The sequence below is a fragment of the Manis javanica genome, chromosome 3 (assembly GCF_040802235.1).
Source record: "Manis javanica isolate MJ-LG chromosome 3, MJ_LKY, whole genome shotgun sequence".
In the NCBI taxonomy this organism is placed as follows: domain Eukaryota; kingdom Metazoa; phylum Chordata; class Mammalia; order Pholidota; family Manidae; genus Manis; species Manis javanica.
In genome coordinates this window covers 210347333-210369563 of record NC_133158.1, presented here as the reverse complement: position 1 = coordinate 210369563, position 22231 = coordinate 210347333, and the positions used below count along the sequence as shown (strand labels likewise).

The following is a 22231-nucleotide window of genomic DNA, read 5'->3' as shown; positions in this document are numbered from 1 at the left end:
ACTGTTTGTGTCGCTTTAAAGTGGGTTATTATCTGGTTAGCAAAGAATACAGTAAGAATCTTACTTCTTAACTCTCTGGTTTTTAAAATGGGATGGAATCCCTCCTGTTCTTACGATACTGTTTATATCTCAGCTTGTTTGGAAAGTTAATTATGATGCTTGTCTCCTGTCTCTGCCCTGTATCAGTATGAAATTCCACTTTAAGATGGAAATCATCTTTGGTTAAGAGGAGCTTATGAAGCTTTCACATGGACATTTGTGTATTCAGGGGCAGTAAACTAGTAGATTGATCTGGTCTGGAATAGTTTATAATACCTTGTGGGTTCCAGAACTTGCTGAATTGCCTAGGTGAAGATTAGAGGTCTCAATTGCCTTTTACTGTTCCCTGTGCGTTCGGCCACCCAAGGTACAGGAAGATAAGAGCTTTCTCAGCTGGGCCAGGGAAACAGGTGTCTTTTTGAAATGTGAATCCTAACCATTGGGTCTGCTAGTTTTAATGCTGATAAAATATGTTTTAGGTGATAACAGAATCATGCAACATGGCTAATGTGGTAGCAAAAGTTCAGAATTTACACCTGATGTCAATCATCAAGGCTGTCATGAATTTACAGCGAAGTCATTAAGTTTTGTTTGGATTACCTGCCACTGCCACCCCTTTCCCATCTGCTGCTAGACCTTAGTTTTCTATCCCTATTTTAAAACTCTTTAATTCCTAGTGGTAGAGAGGGATCACACACTAATTCCTAGTGGCAGAGAGTTTCTCCTGCTATAGGTGTGTTCGGTAGAGAGACATGAGCACTGGGGGAGGGGAAGAGGAAGCTAATGTTCAGGGGAAAAAACTTACCAAATTGTGCCCAGGTAGGGGGTCCCACCTGAAGACAACAAAGGCTTTCCTGGGAGATAACTTCTTGCCCATCGGGACCAGGCCAAGCCCGTCCCAACCAGGTCCCAACCCAGGTGCAGTGGTACGAAACGAAGAACCGCCCAAACCACCCTCTGCATAATCTCATTAAAATAAAATTGCTGTTTTACTCTCTGACTACTCCACTGGCTTTTTCTGCATGCATTTTTGGAAAAGACACACACACCAAGAGGAATGGATGTATGTAACTAGAGCTGTCAACCCTGTCAATCAAACAGGCACCTCCCCTGTAGGTCATGATAAATAGACCCTTCCCTAAATCTATGCCTTAGTCTACTTTGAGGCTGGCCTGCTCCTCCCTTGGACTGTGTGCCCATAAAACTTTCACTCTGCTTCTCTGTTGTGTTACTGCCTTTCAATTCCTGCCGTGGGGACAAGACCTGAGGGGAACTCAATCCATAACAGGTGTTAGACTCACGCTTAAGTTGCTGCTGGCAGTTTTCTAAACACCTACCTGAAGCTTTGTCTTTCTTTAATGCAGCAAGCGACTTTCTTTAATTCATTCAACAAATATGTATTAAGCACTTTGTATGTGCTTGGCACTTTCTAGGCACTTGGGATTCATTGGTAGATAAAACAGGCAAAAAGAAGGACAGTGAAGAAGCTTCCATTTTAGTGGAATGATTAATTCAAGGAGTTGCCCGTTGCTTCTGGAGCAATGAGAGGAATGGGACTGAGAATATTTATGGTGGCTACTTATAGTTTTTCTTATTTGTCAGAAGGAAGACTTGGGGAAATAGGAACGTTGAAATGCATTTTTTAATGTATGACCTAGCCAGGTCTCCCTAATATGAGAGCAATCGTGAGACAGTCCCTTTTCCAAGGCCTTAAGAAATGCGTCAGTGTGGGGGGGACCATCATCTTGATCACGGGGGTGGGAAGCGGCTGCATCTCCGGTCCTGTGTCTTAGAAGGAAGAACCAGGATGAAGCCTCTGTAACAAAATGATGAACAAAACCAGTACCAGGTCTCTGGGGAATCACAAGGATAAGGACCACCAGCAAAGACCAGAGTAATGCAAAGATGCTCATTTTGATTACTCCCAACCTCTGCCTAAGTTGTATGGGCCTTGTAGGATGTCCATGGATGGCTGCAAACTTCATCAGGTGACTCCGACGGCAGATGTTGCTTCTGATATGACCCCTACTGTTGCCACCACCCAGTGCCCAACGCCCCCCAGCAGGGCCAAGCCCTGAGCTCTGGGTAGGGTGCCCAAGCCCTGGGACTCCCATTATCCACCTGGTGGCAAGCTGATGGCATTGAGCCCTGCCGTGATGGAGAGGAACGCGACACATACCAACTCCCACAGAATGATCCTTCATAGCAACGAGGGCTGTGCCCACCTACGTTCTCTTCTTTGCTCATTTATTTTATTTTCTGTCCACTCAGTAATTGATAACACTGTGCTTTTGGTGAACTGTATGATTTACTCCACAGGAAACAGAATTTCAAGATGATGTGGTTGGGATCAGAGCAAATATGCGCCCTGGCCCAAGAGAGACAGGAGCCGGAGGGAGAAGCTGATGAGGCCTGGGGGCGTGTCCCTTTGGGGTCAGGATGAGCACTTCCTTTTCTGTGAGGAATGGTTGCCTCATGCTAGCGTTCTGTGTTTTCTTTGATTTCATATTTTGTCTCCTTGGCATCCACTACTCACAAGGCCAAATGAACAGCTGAAGCTGCTTCCATCTGCCTGGGACCCTGTTTTCATGGAAGTACAAAATCATATTACAAACGCCCCAGGCATCCCCGAGCCAACACCCCCACCCACCTTTACCTTTCACACACCAACCCATATGCTCCCCCTGCACTAGATACATTCCCCAGGGCCAGGTACTGAGCAACTAGAGACCAGCCCTGTCCCCGCAGCCCCCCAGAATTATTCAGACCATTCAACCCCAAGCTGCATACTGGGTCCGCCTTGCCTTTCTGCAGAAACTCCAGTGAACAGTCTGAGCCGTGCTTCCTCCTATGCCCTTTCTGCCCCCTGGCTGGCCCTGGCGTGACCGCATGTGGCCATGTGTGGCATGCCACGACTGCTCTTTCTAGGGGTTATGCTCCTGTGAGTGTAGACTTCATCCTTCACGGCAAGCATTCCCACGTCTGCATGCCTTAGCATACCTAATTAAGACAAGTTCTGGGTATAAATTTTAGAACAGTTACATGTGACCATTTTTCCAAAGTGTAATTATAGAAAGTTGTGGTGCATTGATGTTAGGAGCCAAAGAGCTAGATTTTAGGGAGCTTCCCAGCATTTAAACTCTTTATATTTTGGGAATGTTCCTACTTTGAAGGTGACAGAGACCACCTTCCACACAGAAGCTCAAACCACCAGATTCCTGCTTCCTCAGCTTCCTTGTGTCTCGTTCACGGGCGCATGGTTAATCAGACGTGTCTGTCCTGACCCCTGTACTGGGAGCTGGTGACACAGAGAGGCAGAGACAGAGGAGAATTAATTCTGGCAGCAGCAGCTGCAGCTGATCCCCAGGGACAGCAGTGACAGCGGCACCAGCGACAGACGGTGCAAGCTGTGCATCCAGGTATGCAGCAGCGGGGCCCGCAGGTGATGGCTTGTGATTTTGGCTCCCATCTGCCAGATGTTTCCTTTGCTCTCACAGTGCCCCAAACAGGTCCTCCAGCTCTCTGAGTGCTTCTGTGAACTACCCAGTATCCCTAAATAAAATCATTTTGGGCTTAATCAATAGCTTTTTATTACTTGCAACCGAGAACCCTGACTGATTGCCGCCTATGATTATGTCCCCCTCCTCCCTCCCTCCCTCCTTCCTCCCTTCCTTCCTTCCTGTCTTTCTCTTCGGAGAATGTACGCATTTAATAGATGTATAACTTTACACACATACCCACAGAGATAGAAATGTATGCGTTTGTGTGTATATACCTCTCCACATATGCACATATGTATCAATATGAAAGTATATACGGTGAAATATTAACATTTGTTAATTATGGATAGTGGGAATATGTGTGCTTCATGCCTTTTCTGTAATTCATGTCTTAATATTCCAAAAAGATAATACAATCATATACACATGTATAAATATATGTTTACACACATACACATACTTATGCACATAAGTATATATGGGTATGTACCATGTATTATTTCACCATTCTAAGCCCTTTATTTGCACTAACTCATTTATTCCCCATAACAAGCCTATGACATAGGTACCACTTCCTCCTTTTACATACGTGGAAACAAGGCACAGAAAACTACAGCCTTGTACACTGAGCCAAGTCCAAAATCAAACTTTGGCCGTCATGTCCAAGGCCTGGTGCTTTTAGCAAAGAAGATGAGACAAGATAGCAAGCAGCTGTAGGGGGGAGGCAGCCCCGAAGAGGTTTTCAGGATGGAAGGTGAGTTTATTGAGGGGCTGACGGGGGCTATCAAGTGGGAGGGTGAGGGAAAGACCGGAGACAGCCTGGGGGTGCTCAGTAGATGGGGACACAATGGAGAGCACGGGGACCAAGCCTCGCTGTGCCCAGAAAGGGGAGCAGGACTCCTGGTTTGATCCCAGAGAGGAGCCAGGGGGCTGGTTACGGTTTGGAGAAGGATGACGGTGCTCCCCTGGGAACTGAGGTGCAAGGTCACCAGCAAGAGAGCTGAGGAGGCAGGCAAGCTACAGCCAAGCCAGGCGGCAGGGTGAGCCGCCGGTGGTCCTACAGGAGGCTAGCTGTGGGGAGAGGGCGGGAGGGGAGGACTACAGGCCGCCTGGATGAGGACTGGCTGCAGTCCTATTTTACTCCAAGCCACACCTGTCTGTGGACGCACAGCCCAGGACCCAGGAGATTGCGCACCTGTCCATGAGGTCCGGGGGCCCAGGTAGCCATCCTGGAGCACTGGGTCCTTCGGAGCAGAGGATTCAACTTCCTAGTAACTGGTCAGAGGCAAAGCAAATCTGTTTTCTGTCCCCACTGGACACAGCCTGAACGGTCACAGGCTCCTCCTCCTCCCTTCCAGAGAGGGAGAGAGAGAGAGAGAGAGAGAGAGAGAGAGAGAGAGAGAGAGAGAGAGAGAGAGAGAGAGAGAGAGAGAGAGAAGGTGGGGGGAGAGCCCGAGTCCGCGCGTTTGCCACGCAGGCGGTCCCTCCTGAGGACCGGCTGGGCTCGGACCTGCAGGAGCCTTTGAGCGGGGTTCTGGATGACACAGTCCTCACGAGCCCCTCCGGCTGCCAGTGCTGGAAGCCCCCAGCACAGCAACCTTGCCCAGCCCTCCCCAGGCAGCCAACCTGCCTCTCAGTCAGGTCTCCCTTACCCACCAAGATGGGTCCCGCCCCAGCACCTGTTCGACCCTGACGTGAAGTCCCCCAGCTCTGCTCCGCACCTGCCTTTTCATCTGGGGGAGACTTGCCAGCAACCGTGACCTCCCAGCCAGGCTGGTCCTGCATTCTGTGAATGGCCACAGGTAAGAAAGTTACCTCCAAGGCTTGTGTTGGGGCCGTTGTGGGTGTGGGAACATTGTGGGGGTGGGGACAAAGGGATATTAGCAGATTAGTATCTTTAAGTACTTGGGAGGGGGTACGTCAGAATGCAGGAAGCTGTCTGCTTCTAGAAAAATTTTCGTCTTCTGGTTGTACCCTTTGGGGCTGTTCAGACCCTAGTGACCATCAACCCCTCCCACTGGTGAGGGTTCTCGGTCACAGGAATTAGCGGCTTTCCTATAACAAATCTGCTTCTATGTTTTTTTTACTGCTGTTCCTTCTTTTACTATTTGTTCGTTCTGTGAATTTATTTATTCATAAATATTCTATATCCCTTAGTAAAGACAGAGAGACATCAGTGACATTCACTGACTTGGAAGGTCACAAGTTCTTCATTGCTGGATTTTTCTGAGGCCGGAATGTGTGGAGAGGACCCTACGTCAGCTGACTGGCCATCCCTTTGACCTTTAAGATTCCGCCCAACCTTGAGCTGTTCGCTTCTGCAACTGATCAATTTATTGAGCAGAGCAGACATGAAACTTGGAAATATGCTCTCTCTCCCCTCAGCACCTCTAATGAAATTAATTGGAGGGAGAATTAGCATCATTCCCTCTAACCAAGGGGCTTTCTCTGGGGTATTGGCAGTTGTGGGGTTGCTGGGACTCCCACGCTTTGGCAGGAGGGGCTGGGTGGGGTCTAAGCAGGCTTTCTGGACAAGGTGGTGCTGTGAAAAGAATACAATGGCTTTGGCACCTGGTAGGTGAGGGGTTGCCACCCAGGGGCAGTATGGACAAAGAAGCGAGCCTGAATTACCTGGATTTCCACAGGACCAGGATTCAGGAGGTGGAAAAGAGAGGCTGGGATGAGTTGGAGTAGGTGGTGGTCTGGACACCCTCGTGCACCAGTAACGATGGTTGGGGATGTTGGTATCTGAGCCCTTTCCATGTGCATTGCTTTTTGTGTAGGTTTCCCTGTGTACCCCGTTCACCCAGACCCACTTTACAAACAGGGACATCACTACACAGCCATCCCCTCCCCGAAACCTGCCAATCCAGCCACTTAGAGAATCAAAGGGTCCAGGGCTCTTTCTCTTTTAATACCTTTCTAAAAAGAGGTGGAAGGTTACTCTAATTATTGTCAATTACCTGGAACAATTTCCCCTTTGGTTTCCAGTGACAAATTAATGAAATTTTCACAGTGGGCTAATTACAAGGGTTGCAAATTTGAGGCCTCTTGCAGGAAATATGTCCTCTAGAGTCATTGAATGTCATTTGCACATTCTTCCAAAAGTTCTGGGACTTTTCTGGTTGGATCTTTCTATAATGGAATTTCAGCATGCCTGGATTTCTATTTTCTCTTCCTCCTTGTCTGGTTAATTAGGGAAAAGTCTTTTATATAGTGCACTTGGTTGAAAGATGAAACATATCATAGCCTTAGGATTTGCAGCTATGATGTTGGTTGAAGGGAGAAGTGAGTCACTCTGCACTTAGAGGAAACTCCTAGAACCTGGGGTCCAGGTGAGCCCAGCTTTGGGGTGGGGCACCTCTCCCTTCTCACCACCTGTCTACCACAGACCTCAGCTCTGAAGGTGGCTTAGCTGTGACAGTCACAGTGCTAGGATCGCATGACTCTTGCAAGTCCTGGCCGACTCGTTCATAGGAATTACTCCCCTCCTTGGTGCCCATGGGTAGCACCTCACCACCTTCTATCACAGAAGCTGAACACCTGAGCTAGAATCCCAACTTTATCACTTTTTAACTATGTGGCCTTCAGCAAATCAATCTACTTTTCTGAACATTAGTATCTTTTCTTATTTCCATAAGAGGGATAATAAAATTTCTTCCCCTTACTCTCCTAAGGAAGACATGAGGCCCAAATGAGGTCAAAGGCGTGAAAGGGCCTTATAAACCTTAAAAGGACATAAATGCAAATTGTCCTTGAGAAGGCCCTCTGGGAGTCAACATCAAAGGGGCCTCTAGAAGCCCGGGTACTTGTCCCACGTGTCTTCTCACAGCTAACTGCAAACAAGGCAGGCAGTCTTCACGCAGATGTGACGGTAGAGAGGGGCAATTGGGTTTCATTCCTCCCCTTCATTTTAACAAGCAAATGAAATGTCTGGATGGTGGTGAGAGTGGAGGTCGAGTAATAATTTGTCACTGATGTCCCCAGGTCGGTTAGGAGGGCATGGGACGCATGGGAATTCTTAGACCTCCAGGCAGAGGCTGAAAGAGAAGAACCAGAAAGAGAGCTTGTGACAGTCAGGTTCTGAACGGGTGTAGAAAGCAGAGAAAAACCTTCATCTGCTTTGCAGTTTTCCCTGAATGCTCATGGTTGAAACTAAAATCTCTCAACTCAAGTCAACTCAACTCAGCTCAACTCGACTCACACATCTCTCAGATACTTACACAGAATCAGACTCAGGAAGAACTTCCCAATGTGGGTCGTTGTCAAAAGGAACACCTCTGGGAACTGGAGTCTCTCTGCAGAGCTTGGAAACCAATGAGCCAAGATGAATGAAGCCTCATAGCAGGGAGGGTGGATGAGCAGATGAGATTCAAGAACTTTTCCTCCTTCCATTCTATGCTGCGTCCCTCTCAGGACCACGCATTCTCATTGCCCCGTCCCTAATGCCTGGCACATTGCCGGCCCCATAACAGAGGAGAAAGTGGGAAGATGAAGGAATGAAGAATAGAGTAAGTAGTCAGATTACGGGAACAGGTGTTTGGCATAGTCTTGCTCCCCACAGTAAGATGTAAACCCTGGTCTCCTCCATAGACTCTTCTGGCGACCCCTTCCTCCCAGGGCACAATTCACAGGTGGCCCTACATACCTAGAACCCACAAAGTGAACCCTTGCTAGGTGTGGGGGGCCATGCTTGGGACCCACCACAGATAAAAGGTGAATAGACACAGCCCTCACCTCGAGTTCACAATGGGGCTTCTGCTTCGCTCCAGAAGCCCCGTCAGGTCTCCTCCCCCACTTCAGAGCCTACGTGAGAAGTTCAGGGCTGGGAACCCACTGCCTGACCTCATTTTCACATCAACCCTATGGTGATTCCCTATGAACACAGCTGATTTTTTTTGGAGGGGGGTGAGTTGGAGTTTTATTACCTGTTTTTTTTCTCAAGTATTATTTTATTGTAAAACAGACATACTTTTCCATTTTAACCATTTTTAATTGTAGAGCTCAGTGGCTTTCAGTGCATTCATTTTGTCATGCAGCCATCACTCCCTCCCTCTCCAGAGCTTTGCATCTTCCCCAGCTGAAATCCTGTCCCCATCAAACACCAGCTGGCATTCCGCACTCCTGTGGGCTCCGGGCAACCCCCTTTCTACCTTGCGGCCCTGTGAATTGACTCCTCTAGCTAATCAAGTAAGTGAATCATACAATATTTGTCCTTTCGAGTATGGTTTATTTCACTTAGCGTTATGTCTTCAGGGTTCATCTATGTCCATAGAGGCGTCAACATTTCCTTCCTTTTTAAGTCTGAAGAGTATTTCATTGTGTGTACAGACCGCACTTGTTCACCCATTCTTCCATCGGTGGACACCCGGGTGGCTTCCACCTTTATGCAGTTGACTTTAATTACATGCACTCCGTTCAGAGGCAGGAACAGTCTTACATCCTCACACGTTTTGGGGATGAGAACACCCCCCACTCTGCCAGGAGATGGGGGAGGGCATGTACAACACCCGGCAGATACCACCACCCACTTAAAAATATAATACTTAGTAGCTAATACATACTTACCGTAGGAAACTTGGAAAACATAGAAAGGTGTCAAAAAGAAGCTAAAATTGCCTCCAATTCTTGCACCTGGAGGCAACACATGTGACGTATAAGTTAATAGAAAAAAAAATGATTAGAGCAAGATGCTCGTCTCAGCCCATTTGGGCTGCTGTGACTGAATGCTATAGATCAGGGTGCATATAAACAACAGAAACTTATTTTTCACAGTTGTGGAGCCTGGAAAGTCCAAGATAAAGGTGCTGGCAGGTTTGGGGTCTGGTGAGAGCCCACCTCCTGGTCCATAGACAGACGCCTCTTGCTCTGTCCTCACAGGGTGGAAGGTGCAGGGGGTCTGTTCGGTAAAAATGCTAATGCCATTCATGCGGCTCCACCCTCATGGCCTCATCACCTCCCAGAGTCCCCGCCTCCTCACACCATTACACTGGGACTGGGGCTTTAAGATGTGAATTTGGGGGCGGGAGGAACACAGTTTCAGCCTGAAGCCTGGGCAATAATCGCTTTCACTGGAGGTCAGTTAGCTGTGCTTGTCTTGGCTATGATGCGCTTGCTTTAGAAAAGCCCTCAGGACACAGCGCCCTGCATCAGGGAGGGCCAGAGCCCCCAGACCTGGCCGCTGCACCTCACCTGTCAGGGCCAGAGCCCCCAGACCTGGCCGCTGCACCTCACCTGTCAGGGCCAGGGCCCCCAGACCTGGCCGCTGCACCTCACCTGTCAGGGCCAGAGCCCCCAGACCTGGCCGCTGCACCTCACCTGTGCCTTGGGCCAGGACACAAAGTTGCATTTACAAGCTCCAGTCCATTGTCTCCTGCCCAGGAGGGCAGAAGGGCATGGTGTGATGTAAAATTCGCCATTAGTGACATTTAGTACATTTACAATGTTGCACAAAGATCACCATATCTAGTTCCAGAACATTCTCATCCCATGCCCATTATCTGTACTGAGAGTCAGCCAGTGCTGTATCCCAAGGACACAGCCAGCCTCATACACAGTGACACAGTGAGCATTTGATACACACAACATGTGCTTGAACATAAGGCACCCACCCGCATTCTCCCAATAAGGAGGATTGTTTAAAAAAAAAAAAGAAAGGAAAGCACTAATTTGAATATAAAAACTTTGCAGAGCAATATTTAATATATTTCTAGTGACCCATGTTTTGAATCACATAGTGCATAAAATAATGTGTGAACTTAAAAATACAGCTTTTCCCAACCACCCTGTTTATGAAATATTCATTCGCACCTGGGGCATCAGGGCCCTTCTCATCCCTAGACCCATTTTTCTGAATCAGCTATTCATGTTCTGGCTTATATCATCCCCCTTACACTCTGAAGAGAGCTGGCTAGTTTTTATTAATCCAGATGTTTCTTATTTGTTTTTTCATAATAGCTTTTTGGAGATATAATTCATACACCTTAAAACACACCCTTTTACAATGTACAATCTGGTGGATTTTAGAACCGTCACAGAGTCGTGCCGCCATCTCCACTGTGTAATTACAGGACATTTCACCACCCTGCAAAGAAACCCCCTCCCTTTAGCAGTCACTCCCTCTGCCCGCTTCCCCCGTGGCCCCACGGCAGCCACTGATCTGCTTTCTGTCTCCACAGATTTCCCTATTGTGGATACTTCACATACACAGAATCATGTAACATGCAGAGTTTTGTGTCTGGCATAATGCTTTCGAGGTTCCTCCATGCCGTAGCATGTCACACTTCATTCCTTTTCCTGACTGCAGAGTATTCATTGTATGTACATAGCGTATTCTGCTTATCTGTTCACCAGCTGGTGGGCATTTGGATACCTCTACATTTTGGCCATCACAATTAGCCCCCGAATCCTTCCATGGAGTACCACCCTTTGCGGTATGGTCCTCCCCATGCTATAGATGCAGGACTGAGGTGAGAGCAGTGGGGACTTCCATCTTGCCTTGAGCTTCTTCTGTCTGGTGGGTCAGGGCTGCCTGAGGGTGGAGGAGCCAGTTGACCACAGTGAGGATGATGCTGGTTCCTCAGTTAAGTCAGGGAGAGCCCGAGGGCCCTCAGCTCCTGGGAGGCCTGTTTGCTCACCTTTCACACCTCTGTGGAGTGTGAGCAGTAAAGGCATATCTGTGTCAAGGATGCATGACCCCAAGACCCTTTCCTGGGCTTGATCAGGTGCTGCCATGAGGGGGAGCCGTGCGGAACCCTGCAGGAGCTCTGCCGTGCCAGCAACCTGAGACCTTGCTGGAGGAGCAGGTCCGAGGTTCAAGCTGCAGCAAAGCCCTTGTCTGCCCTTCTCTGATGTCCTGGGGAAGCCATACCCCGTCGTGGGAGGCCATGGGCTCCTCCCACTCTGCAGTCCCATGCACGACAAAGCTGGCTCTGTGGTGGCTCCTTCTGATCCCAGCAGGTAAGTGGTTGTAAGCAGCGGACCCTGTGTCACACCTCTAAGCTCACAGGCCTTGTGGAGATGGGCTCACAGGCCTTGCAGCAACTGCCAAAGCTGGGGGGCGGGGGCTTGCAGGCAGCTTCCTGTGCAGTGAGAAGGTGGTGGGGCACGCACAGGTGTGGCCTTGCCAGCTGGGGCTCTGCGAGCCTCCCAGAGCTCCAGCGAGCCTCACCTGTAAAACGCCAGCAGGACTGCGGACTCACGGGGTGTTGCGGGGATTGCATGAAATGAAAATGTGCTACTTGCCCCTGGGGTACACTAGGTATTGGGCACGTGGCTTCTAGGGTTAGCAGTGTGCTTCTCTGGACTTGAGAACAGAAGTCTCAGCTTGCTTAGGCAGCAGATCCCTGAAGGGGTGAAGCTGCTTGCAGAACGTGGTGAAAGCAGACACAAGTGATTCCATGAGACTAATTTGGGAGCCTTTGCTCAGCTGATAAGAAGGAGAAAAGGCAGTGATTTGAGAAAGATGGGAGAGATGCCCCAAGGAGGCCAAGGATTTTGTGGTTTGCATTAGTGTCTCACTGACAAGCAGATGAAATGAAAGGCTCACTGTCACGCGTGAAGCCCTTCTCCCTGCAGCCCACCCTACACAGACCAGGCACCCCCCGATTTGCTGTCCCCCCTGGGGGTCCTCAGTTCAAGGCTGGATCTCGCTCCAGGTCTTCCTTCTTCCCTACTCCTCTGCCTCTACAGCTTTCTCCATGCCTTCTGACCTGATAGTTATGGAGTAACTGACATTTCTTGAGCTCGGACCATGTGCTGTTTGCTTTATTAAGCTTAAAGTGCATTGTTGTATTTAATTTTCAACAATGTTTTGAGATACGATCTGGGTAACACCCCATTTTACAGGTGAGGAACCCGGCTGGGTGAGGTTGAGTGGCTTTGACTTGATGGGCAAGGGACCTAAGCAGCCGCCACCACGGCCCTGGAGACCCCACTCTCCTCTCCTTTCCCACAGCGACGGCGCAGCGGGCTCCCCCCACCCAAGCCGAGGACCGCCTCTTCAAGCACCTCTTCAGGGGCTACAACCGCTGGGCACGGCCGGTGCCCGACACGCTGGACGTGGTGATCGTGCGCTTCGGGCTGTCCATCGCGCAGCTCATTGATGTGGTGCGCCCGTCCCGCCACCCTTCACCCCCTTGGGATCAGCACCCCCTTGGGATCCCGGGTCCTCCGCCCCCCCCATCTCCACTCCTCCCTCCCCTCCTCATCGGAGCATCTCTGCTCACAGCCTCCGCCGCGTGCTCCCCGCTCTCGGCCCTGGAGCCCCTCTTCAGGGGCACTGCTGGGCAGCAGTGGGGTTCTAGACCCCTGCTTGATCCACTGGACCGAAGCCTAGAAGTCCCAGGTGGCCTGGGTAAGGGTGGCAGTGTCCCAGGGCGTGGTGGGCAGGCGGGGCTTGCGGGTTGCTTAGGAGGGTCTTCTGGATGAGCCGGGCCCACTCCTCCCTGATTGCTGGGCCGGCCCCATCGCTCCGTTTCTCTTAATCTCTCTCCCCACACTGGCCAGGACGAGAAGAACCAAATGATGACCACCAACGTCTGGCTGAAGCAGGTGAGGGCACCCCCCCACCCCCCAACCCCTAGCCGAAGCAGGAGCAGGGGCGGGGCGGGAATGCGCTGCCCCCAGGCTCTCCCGGGACTCTCTCAGTAACAGCAGGATTCTGAATCCACGTGTTACCTTAGAGCTGCCACTTGGGGCGCCCCTGAAGTCCACCGATTGCAGAGTGCTTCTCGTAAGGGGTCGGGCTCTGGTGAGGCGAGGCTCTGCGTACAGTGCCTGTGAATGCCACCTGGGGAGCCACGAGGTCCCTTCTCAGGAGGGCATTTCCCACATCCCCGCAGCCATGTGCAGATCGGCTCTTTGAGTCACCACTGAAAACCGCTAGGAGCTTCCATTCTGCCCATTTGACAGCTGAGGACATGGAGGGGCAGAGCGTAGCTTGGCCAGGAAGGGCAGCCGAGATGCTGACTCAGAACTGCGGCTCCTGCAGAATTTGGTTGTCATAACTGTCCCCATGGGCTGGTCACCTAGGGTTCAGGGCTGGGGTGGGGAGGGGAGGATGGAGCACTGGAGCGGGAGTCAGCCCACCAGCACCACCTCTGACTAGCCTGTGATGCTGTGCACGTTACCTGACCTCCCAGAGCCGCACTTTTCTCATCTGTGAAATGGGGACACTGGAATCCTGTACTGGCAGCCTATTGCCAGTTATTATAATCCAACTTGGTGCAGCTGCCCCCAAATGTTGGCTGAACTTGAAAACCTGACAGCTGATGAAACAGGGGTAGGGGATACATTTATGAAGACCAATCCTTTTTGGAATTGTTCCTCAATGTCCTAAGAAATCCTGGCAGTTTTGCAAACGTCTGTATCTTTCCTGCTTGGCAAGTTGGCTCCTCCGTCCACCTACACCTCCCCCTCCAGATGAGCAGTAATTCCCCCTGGCAGGGCCAGTGTCTTCCTGAGTGTGGTTGGGGTACCAATGGCTGTTTTGTGAAATGAGTATACTTGGCTCACAAACCTTTTTGCAATAGTTGCACATTTATATTTTAGTGGATATTTTCAAATGCTGTTGGCCTTCCAGTTACATCAGTGATAGAAAAAAATTTGTAAGTTTAAAAATAGCGAACCAATGTAAAGGAATACGCAAGTAAATGATTATCCAGGTGGTACACACTTATTGGCAAAAATGATGAAAACTGGGACTGGAGTGTGTGAAATTTGAGGACCACTGAGTCAGCCTGGGGCTTTTCTGGTCTCAGGTTTGCTTCCTGGAAAAGCTCATTTCCCTTCACTCCCACCTGGATCCCTCACCAGGTTATCGTGTTTGTGTAAACGTTACACGACTCCCCTTCGAGGGGAGAAAGGCATCGTACACGGGGGTCTTTCCAAGAGTGTGTCACTGTGCTGTCTTAGAGCAGATGCCCAAAAGCACAGTTGTCCCTGGAGTTAGGGCAGGCTTGGAACAGGGAGACCAGGGCTCAGGCCCCGGGCTGCCACTTGGTGGTGGCAGTCATGTTAATTATTACAAACCCCTGGAAGGCAAAGGACAGCCTTGTGTGTAAACACCAGTAGTTCTCTGTAGGGGGGCAGTTGCTCCTTTTAGGTCCAGAAAGGATGTGGGAAACCCTCCCAGAAATAGGACCATGCAAGTGTACAAGAAGGAGGGTTTCTTTTCATTGCTGGAATACATATTTATTGTGCCCTGACCAGGAGCTTGGTGCTGGGCATGCAGAATGAAGCAGATGTTTCCCCTGGCTGCATGGAACTCACAGAGGCACTACTAAGTGTCATCTCTGCTTGTGATAATGCCGTGGAGGGAAACTCAGAGATTGAGTAATCGCACCTGGTTTTGAGGAGCAAACAGATTCACCTGGGCCCACTGGTGGGAGCCTCCTGGGGCCCAGAGCACGCCCTCCCGGCCAGGACGCTAAGGGGTCTCTCCGGAGCAGTTGCAAAGTGCTGGTCGCCTCCCCTTTCTCAGCTGTGTATCTCCGGGGGGCTGTTTCTCTCTCCTGTCCTCAGTTTATCTGTTGAATGGGCGAACAGTTCCCTGCCTGGCTCTTCCATTAGGTTCTTCCTGGACCGAGGGTGTTATAAACTTTGAGAACCGTGATGTCCTACAAAGTGTTCCTACAAATTAGTGACATGGCTGGCGGGGTCGTCTGGGAGGCGGTGGGGGCACACTGAGCACTAGAGGCGGCAGGGCCTGCTGCCCAGGTGTGCCATGACTTGGGGTACCCGAGTCGGTCTGAGGAGTGGGTGGGTTACCGTAGGCTGGCCCCCGAGTCTCAGCTCAGAGCCCTCCCTAGTCTGCCGGGCTGGGCGAGCAGCGCCGGGGGCTCCCCAGTCCCTGGGCCACGCCGCTGGGTGACAGGACTCCCCTCCACGCGCAGGAGTGGAGCGACTACAAACTGCATTGGAACCCGGCCGACTTTGGCAACATCACTTCCCTGCGGGTCCCTTCGGAGATGATCTGGATCCCCGACATCGTCCTCTACAACAAGTAGGCGGCCGCTGGGTCCTTTTCCCCTTGGAGGGGCGGGCGGGGCGGGCGGACGCCCCTCGGCTGCGCTGGGCTGCGGAGGTGGGCCCCTGGGGGTCTCAGCTCCCTTGCTAGCCTCTCAACTCCTGTGCCGCTGGTCCTTGCTTCTTCACCTTCTCTCTTGATTCCTTTCTTTCTTTCATTTTGTTCTTTCACTCATGCATCAAAATTTACTGAGCACCTGCTCTGTGCCAGTGCCTGGTGCTACGCTAGTAGGACACAGATTTGCCCACACTGATTATTGTTAGAAAACTGCAGTTGCATAGGCTCTGGAAACGATGCCTAAAGGTTGGAGTTTTTTAGGATGGAGTGTTGTGTGAACAGGTAAGTGCATCCCGGGGTAACACCTTCAAAGGGAGCAAACACACAGGGTTTGGGTATTTAAAAAATAGCATATTATTTATAGCTACCTTGTATTCAAGACCAAGAAGGGCCAGTCTGAGTGTAATGACTACAAGTTAGTAAAAAACAAGGGCATCTAAAGAGAGCCCCAGTGGACGTCTGTTCTCCCCCGTCACAAAAATTTGCTTTCTGGACAGAGATACAGAGATCTATACTTTCATTTGTGTGTTTCGTATCAGGTAATTCTTCATTTAGGTGTCAAGAACTTAAAAGATCTTTGGCATGTTCATCTAAACATTTTCCTGAAGTGGGGCTCTAAGGAGCGCTGCTTCTGGAGATATGAAGAGGGATGAAAAGCGATCCTATAGTCAAAGCATTGTATGTCTTTAATCTCCTCACCTCTACCCCAGAAAGTATCAGGGCACGATATTTTCCATGCTGTTAGAAGTTGTGCAACCAAGAATCCTATTTAGTTTAGCTTTTCCCAGTTTATTTGACCCAAATTTGGAAAAGCTATTTTAAAAAATAAAATAAGAGGGAACTTCTGGAGTTTTGTGTCTCTGGCTAGGTCAGAGGGGACTGACAATTATTCCTGTACACTGCCCAGTCCTGGGCAAGCCAAAGACCTCCCCTCAGGTCATCTCTGGAAGCACAGATCTGTACGAATGACCTGCAAGGTCTAACAGGGCAGGTGCCTAGTGTTTGCTGCTGCGGGACTCACAGACCCTTCAGAGTATCTGTGCCCCGCCCCCTGCCCCCCTGAACCTTCAGTGTTCCTGTTCTGTGCTTCTAGCGGATGTCAGGAGCTAAGTCCTAGCATCAGATGTGACCTGGAGTTTGGGGATTGCCAACGAGGTTTTGACCAGTGTTAGTTAATTATAACAGGAAACTCTCTTGATAGGACAAAAGTCCAAATGCTATTCTTGCAAACATTTAAAGGAGTGTCTCTTCCACCCAGACCCTCCGCTCCAGTTGAACCCAAGATCAGAGAAACCGCTCCTCTCTTTCCTCAAAACGGGGCATGTGTTGCCATCTAGTGATAATAGTGTATAATGACAAAAATGCATTACATTTTTTTTTTTTAACTTTTGCCCCGAACAGTTACTCCCAAAGCTCTCATTTCCAACTTTCTCTTTCAGAGTTTGCTGTTTTCTAGTGTCTAGCCTGGAATTACTGTGTGGGAAATGAGTCTCTCTTCCTGGGTATGCTAGATCCCCCGTCTTTAGGACGGACCCTGGGAGTTGGAGGGGGAAGGCTGGCTTGTCAGAGTGGGCAAGGAGACCTCCCCCAGGGGATCAGAGGCTCAGCCTCCCAGGAAGCCCCACCCGACCGGTCACACTGTGCTGCCGTCCTGAGAGCCCTCGGGGGTCCTAAGATGCCATGTGGCCCCAGCCTCATCTCCCAGCCTCCCTCACGCCTCGCAGCCCCAGCCCACGCCCACCTGTGAGCTGTGTCCTTGCCTTCCTCCTTCCCTGTTGCCCGGATGCTCTGCTGATCCTCCCTCCACCCTATGTCTCTGCCATTTAAATCCCCCTTGTGGTTATCATGGTGGCCATGCTCACCGCAGCCGGAAGAGCCTCCCCATATGTCCTGGGAAGCCCTAGGGTTGCCACACTGCCTGCCTGGAGTTGTAGGTGTTCAGGGCTGTGTCTCTTCTCCCCATAGTTCCTTTAGGGTAGGCGTGTCCCCCATTCCATCCCCACAGCTCCCACCTAGGCCCCAGTGGATGAGGCTGGGCTCAGACATGCACAGTAAATGCGTGGAGTCAAGAAGGTATCTTCCTGCACCAGCAAGTATCTTACGTCTCTTTTGGTCAAGGAACTAAAGATCCCAGGGGGAAAAGACATGATCCCGGCTGGGAGCCTCATTCACCATCTACTGGGGATGAAAACATACTCCTAAATAATCACTTTAAACTATTAAATGAATACAAACAGGCAAACTATACTGCATAACCACAGATGTGTAAAAACGTTATGTATACATGACCTATAAGACAATCGGATATTTATGCTAATAGTGGTTATTTTAAAAGTTCTTGTTACTTCCCTGTGTTCTTCAAAATTCCTACTTTTGTAATTAAAAAGATTGTGTTTGAAAGACAACTCAGGTAGCTATAAATGTTGGGGTCCTGAGAGAGTCTCACGCACGGCAGAAACCCCAACCCCTTGGCCAGGTCTGGCTGTGGTGCAGGGTCCCCCGCTGCTGGTTGTCGGGGGAGCCTGGCTTGGGCAGGTGGCTGTGCAGGGCCCCCACCTCCTCTCCTCTCCCCAGTGCCGACGGGGACTTTGCGGTGACCCACATGACCAAGGCCCACCTCTTCTCCACGGGCACCGTGCACTGGGTGCCCCCCGCCATCTACAAGAGCTCCTGCAGCATCGACGTCACCTTCTTCCCCTTCGACCAGCAGAGCTGCAAGATGAAGTTTGGCTCCTGGACGTACGACAAGGCCAAGATCGACCTGGAGCCGATGGAGCAGACGGTGGACCTGAACGACTACTGGGAGAGCGGCGAGTGGGCCATCATCAGCGCCACGGGCACCTACAACACCAAGAAGTACGACTGCTGCGCCGAGATCTACCCCGACGTCACCTACGCCTTCGTCATCCGGCGCCTGCCGCTCTTCTACACCGTCAACCTCATCATCCCCTGCCTGCTCATCTCCTGCCTCACCGTGCTCGTCTTCTACCTGCCCTCCGACTGCGGCGAGAAGATCACGCTGTGCATCTCCGTGCTGCTCTCGCTCACCGTCTTCCTGCTGCTCATCACCGAGATCATCCCGTCCACCTCGCTGGTCATCCCGCTCATCGGCGAGTACCTGCTCTTCACCATGATCTTCGTCACCCTCTCCATCGTCGTCACGGTCTTTGTCCTCAATGTCCACCACCGCTCCCCCAGCACCCACAACATGCCCCGCTGGGTGCGGGCAGCCTTTCTGGGCCGTGTGCCCCGGTGGCTTCTGATGAGCCGGCCCCCGCCACCCTTGGCGCCCCACAACCCCCCAGATCTGAGGCTCAGCTCCTCCTGTCACTGGCTGGAGACCAACGTGGATGCGGAAGAGAGGGCGGAGGAAGAGGAGGAGGGCAGATGGGTGTGTGCAGGCCAGTCATCCCCTGCCGCGGGCGTCCTCTGCAGCTGTGCTGGGCTGCACCGAGGGGCCTCACGCACCGAAGCGGAGGCCCAGCTGCAGGAGGGCGGCCTCCTGCTGTCACCTCGCATGCAGAAGGCCCTGGAGGGCGTGCACTATATTGCTGATCACCTGCGGGCTGAGGATGCTGACTCTTCGGTGAGTTGGGGCTGAGTGGGGGTCCCTCCCCTGGGCGACTCGACCAGTCTGGGAGCGAATCATCTAGCCCCAGGTGTTCGCGTGGCCCAACCCAGCCTCCTCCATGAGGTCCTCTCTCCCTCAGTCATGGCCCTTGGGAATCCGGAAAACATTAGGTAGAGGACGTCTGGCTGGCAGTTCCTAAGACATTGATCGGCAGGTGGCAGAACAGCAGGCAAAACGGCCCCAGCTAAGCAAGCCAGAGGTGGGGTTCTCAGCCTCTGAACTACCCCCGCACTCTTGCAGCCACTTCTCACATTCCCTGGGGGGGTGAGGGCCGGGGGCAGGAGGAGGGTGTGCCTCCCGGAGAGACCAGACCCACAGGCGGCTGCGGGGTCACGTGAGGGCTCTGCGTCCTGCCCCTCGTGGGCTCCGGCGTTTTCTGGACTTCCCCATTCTCTTACAACCCCCGAGGAAGCCTGGTGGTACCAGGCGGGCTCCCCTGCCGGGCCCCGCGCTCTGAGGTGAGCAGGCCGGCCGCTGCCTAGGGTCACAGAATTCTCATGACCCTGGGAAGGATGAAAGGTCACAGCGGGGTGGTTATGACTGGGTGGCCTGGTGGAGTAGATAAGAAAAGCTTATCATTATCTCATGCAGGAGAGCTAGGAGTCCAGACCTGCTTACCTGGGCCGTGAGCCCAAACCCCATGCAGCACCCTGACCCGCATGACCCCATGACCCCTTTCTCTGAGCCACACCTGCCCTCCCCTCCCTGCTGCTTCCATCTCCTGCCACGGGTGGGAGGCGAATGGGGCGGGAAAGTCTTCACATTGGCTGACTTCTGGCAGTTATGCTTCAGCCACTGGAGTCCCTGCCCTTGGGTGGTTCCAGAACCTCCTTGTGTCCCTCTGGCCTCCCTTCCCTGGAACTTGAGGGCCTAGGGAAAGGCTCTGGGCCACGTCTTAAGGGTGGGGTAGGACCACAGGCCTTAGGAGAGGCTGTTTGAGTCTTAAGAGAGCCGTGCTCCCCGGCCCACCTGAGTTCCCCAAGGTCTGAGAGAGCCTGCCGCCACGACCAGGCTGTCCTGCCAGTGCTAGCGGGGGACGCTTGCCCTTTCCCAAGGCCAGGCCCCTGTCACCACAGCCCTGTCCACCTACAGGTGAAGGAAGACTGGAAGTACGTGGCCATGGTCATCGATAGGATATTCCTCTGGTTGTTTATCATCGTCTGCTTCCTGGGGACCACTGGACTCTTCCTTCCTCCATTCCTGGCTGGAATGATCTGATTTCATGTCCCTTGCTTTGGCCAAAAGGTGGCACTGCTGACCACCGTTACCTGCTGCCGCCTGTAGAGTAGGCCTCTGGGTGGGCACCATCTGACTGCAGGTGCTTCTCCATGGGCTCCCTCATTGGCCCAACAGCCGAAGACTTCCTGGAATAATTCGCTTGCCAGTATTGTGCTATGTGCTGAGAAGCTGCTGGGCGCACAGCCCCCTTTTGGGTGTGAGGAGCTGGGAAAAGAAGGCGATTGCTCTGCAAGAGGTTGTGGTACCGTGGTAACAAGGGCAGTTGTGAGATTCTCCTGCAGAAGTGAAGTAGAGTGACAGGAGGGGCCAAGCTGGGGACCCAGGAAGGAGGGGGTGGGGCCCGGTGAAGAGGCACAGACCTAAGAGGAAGGGTGCATGGGGAAGACGACAGAGGGCGCTCGGGGGGCAGCAGAGCGGGGAACAACATTTTGGATTCAGGAGTGAGCCTGAGGCACCAGGGAGGACAGCCAGGCTGAGGTGGGGAGTGTGGGCACAGCGGGGGGAGGCTGGAAAGGCAGGCCAGGTGTCTTTAGGCCAGGGGGTCAGCCTGCAGGTGTAACAGCAGAGCGGTGAAGGCTTTTCTGGAAGCAGATGAACAGGGAGGCAAAGCTGCAGGGGGCAGAGGGGCGATGTGGCTGGAGGCGGGAGGCTGGGCCGCCACACCCACCAGGAAGCCCTTTCGAATCCCCAGACTTCCGCCACCGTCTGGGCCCACCTGGCTGTTGCCCACTGGCTCAGCACCAGCTGCCCCAAGGTGTGACAGTAATGAGACCATCTGTCCTTCAATGTGCATTTGACAAACCAGAAAGATACCCAGAGCCATTCCAGACCCAGCCCAAGCCCACAGCTCTCTCCCTCCCTCCCTCCCAAGGCACTTGGTATTTCTTCTGGGGGGAGTGAGCTGGATTGTGGTGGCCCCGAGACTGCTGTGTGGACGCAAAAAGCCCCAGGATGGCTTCCATTTCCAGGCCGGCCTGCGTGCTGATGCCTTGGGATTCAGCATCCGCAGTCCCCAGCCACAGGGGCAGCCTGAGGTGCTGCTGCCCGGGATCCTGCCTCCCCCAGGCCAGCCCAGACCTGGAGGGCAGAAGCTCAGCAGCCAACAGATGGGGGCCTGGGTTCCCGGATAGAGTGGGGCCTGGACAGGAAGCCAAGTGGGGTGAGCTTCCAGTTTCCCTTGGCCTTTGGGGACCCTCCTTCCAATCCCCCATGCAGTTCTTCCGGACAGGCCCAGGGGAAACTGACTCCACAACCCAGTCCTCCGCCCTCTGGTTCTCCCCCAAGACGCCCACCGAATGGCCCATCCTGGCTCCTCCCTGCCCCGGTGGGTGCAGCCCCCCAGCCTCCCCTCCCCAGTCTCCCAGACCTGACCTCCTGGTACAGTGACGTTGGCTCTTGTTATTCTGCCTCCCTTTCATCTTGCATGTGAGTCAAGGGGTCAAATAGAGCTGCTGCTCATTCAGCCGTGGAACCCTCCTCAGCGTCCCTAGGACCCCCAGCCCCACTCCCCCATGAGCCCTGGCTGTCTGGATTGCAGCTGGAAGACTGCCATTGGCCTTTCCTCAGGCAGCCCTGCAGCGGGCTGCCTGGCTCCCACCGGAAAGCCGCCCCCCAGCCAGGGGCAGGAGCAAAGGCTTGGGGCACCCGCCTGGCCGCCCCTCCGTGCGTGAGTCCTGGAGCTGGCCCTGTGTCTGCACCTGACATGAGCACAACGATCACTTGCAGGGCTGTGGTCCA

At 52.4% G+C, this 22231-nt stretch overlaps 1 protein-coding gene across 1 annotated transcript; it reads left to right on the top strand.

Moving 5' to 3' along the window:
• The first annotated feature begins 11269 nt into the window (after positions 1 to 11269).
• Positions 11270 to 22134, top strand: CHRNA2 (cholinergic receptor nicotinic alpha 2 subunit). Its single transcript, XM_037024540.2, has 6 exons — positions 11270 to 11498; positions 12496 to 12647; positions 13047 to 13091; positions 15434 to 15543; positions 18199 to 19210; positions 20348 to 22134. Exons 1-6 carry the CDS (start codon positions 11390 to 11392, stop codon positions 20471 to 20473), a joined length of 1554 nt encoding a protein of 517 aa, XP_036880435.2. The 5' UTR covers positions 11270 to 11389; the 3' UTR covers positions 20474 to 22134.
• Positions 22135 to 22231: the final 97 nt, after the last annotated feature.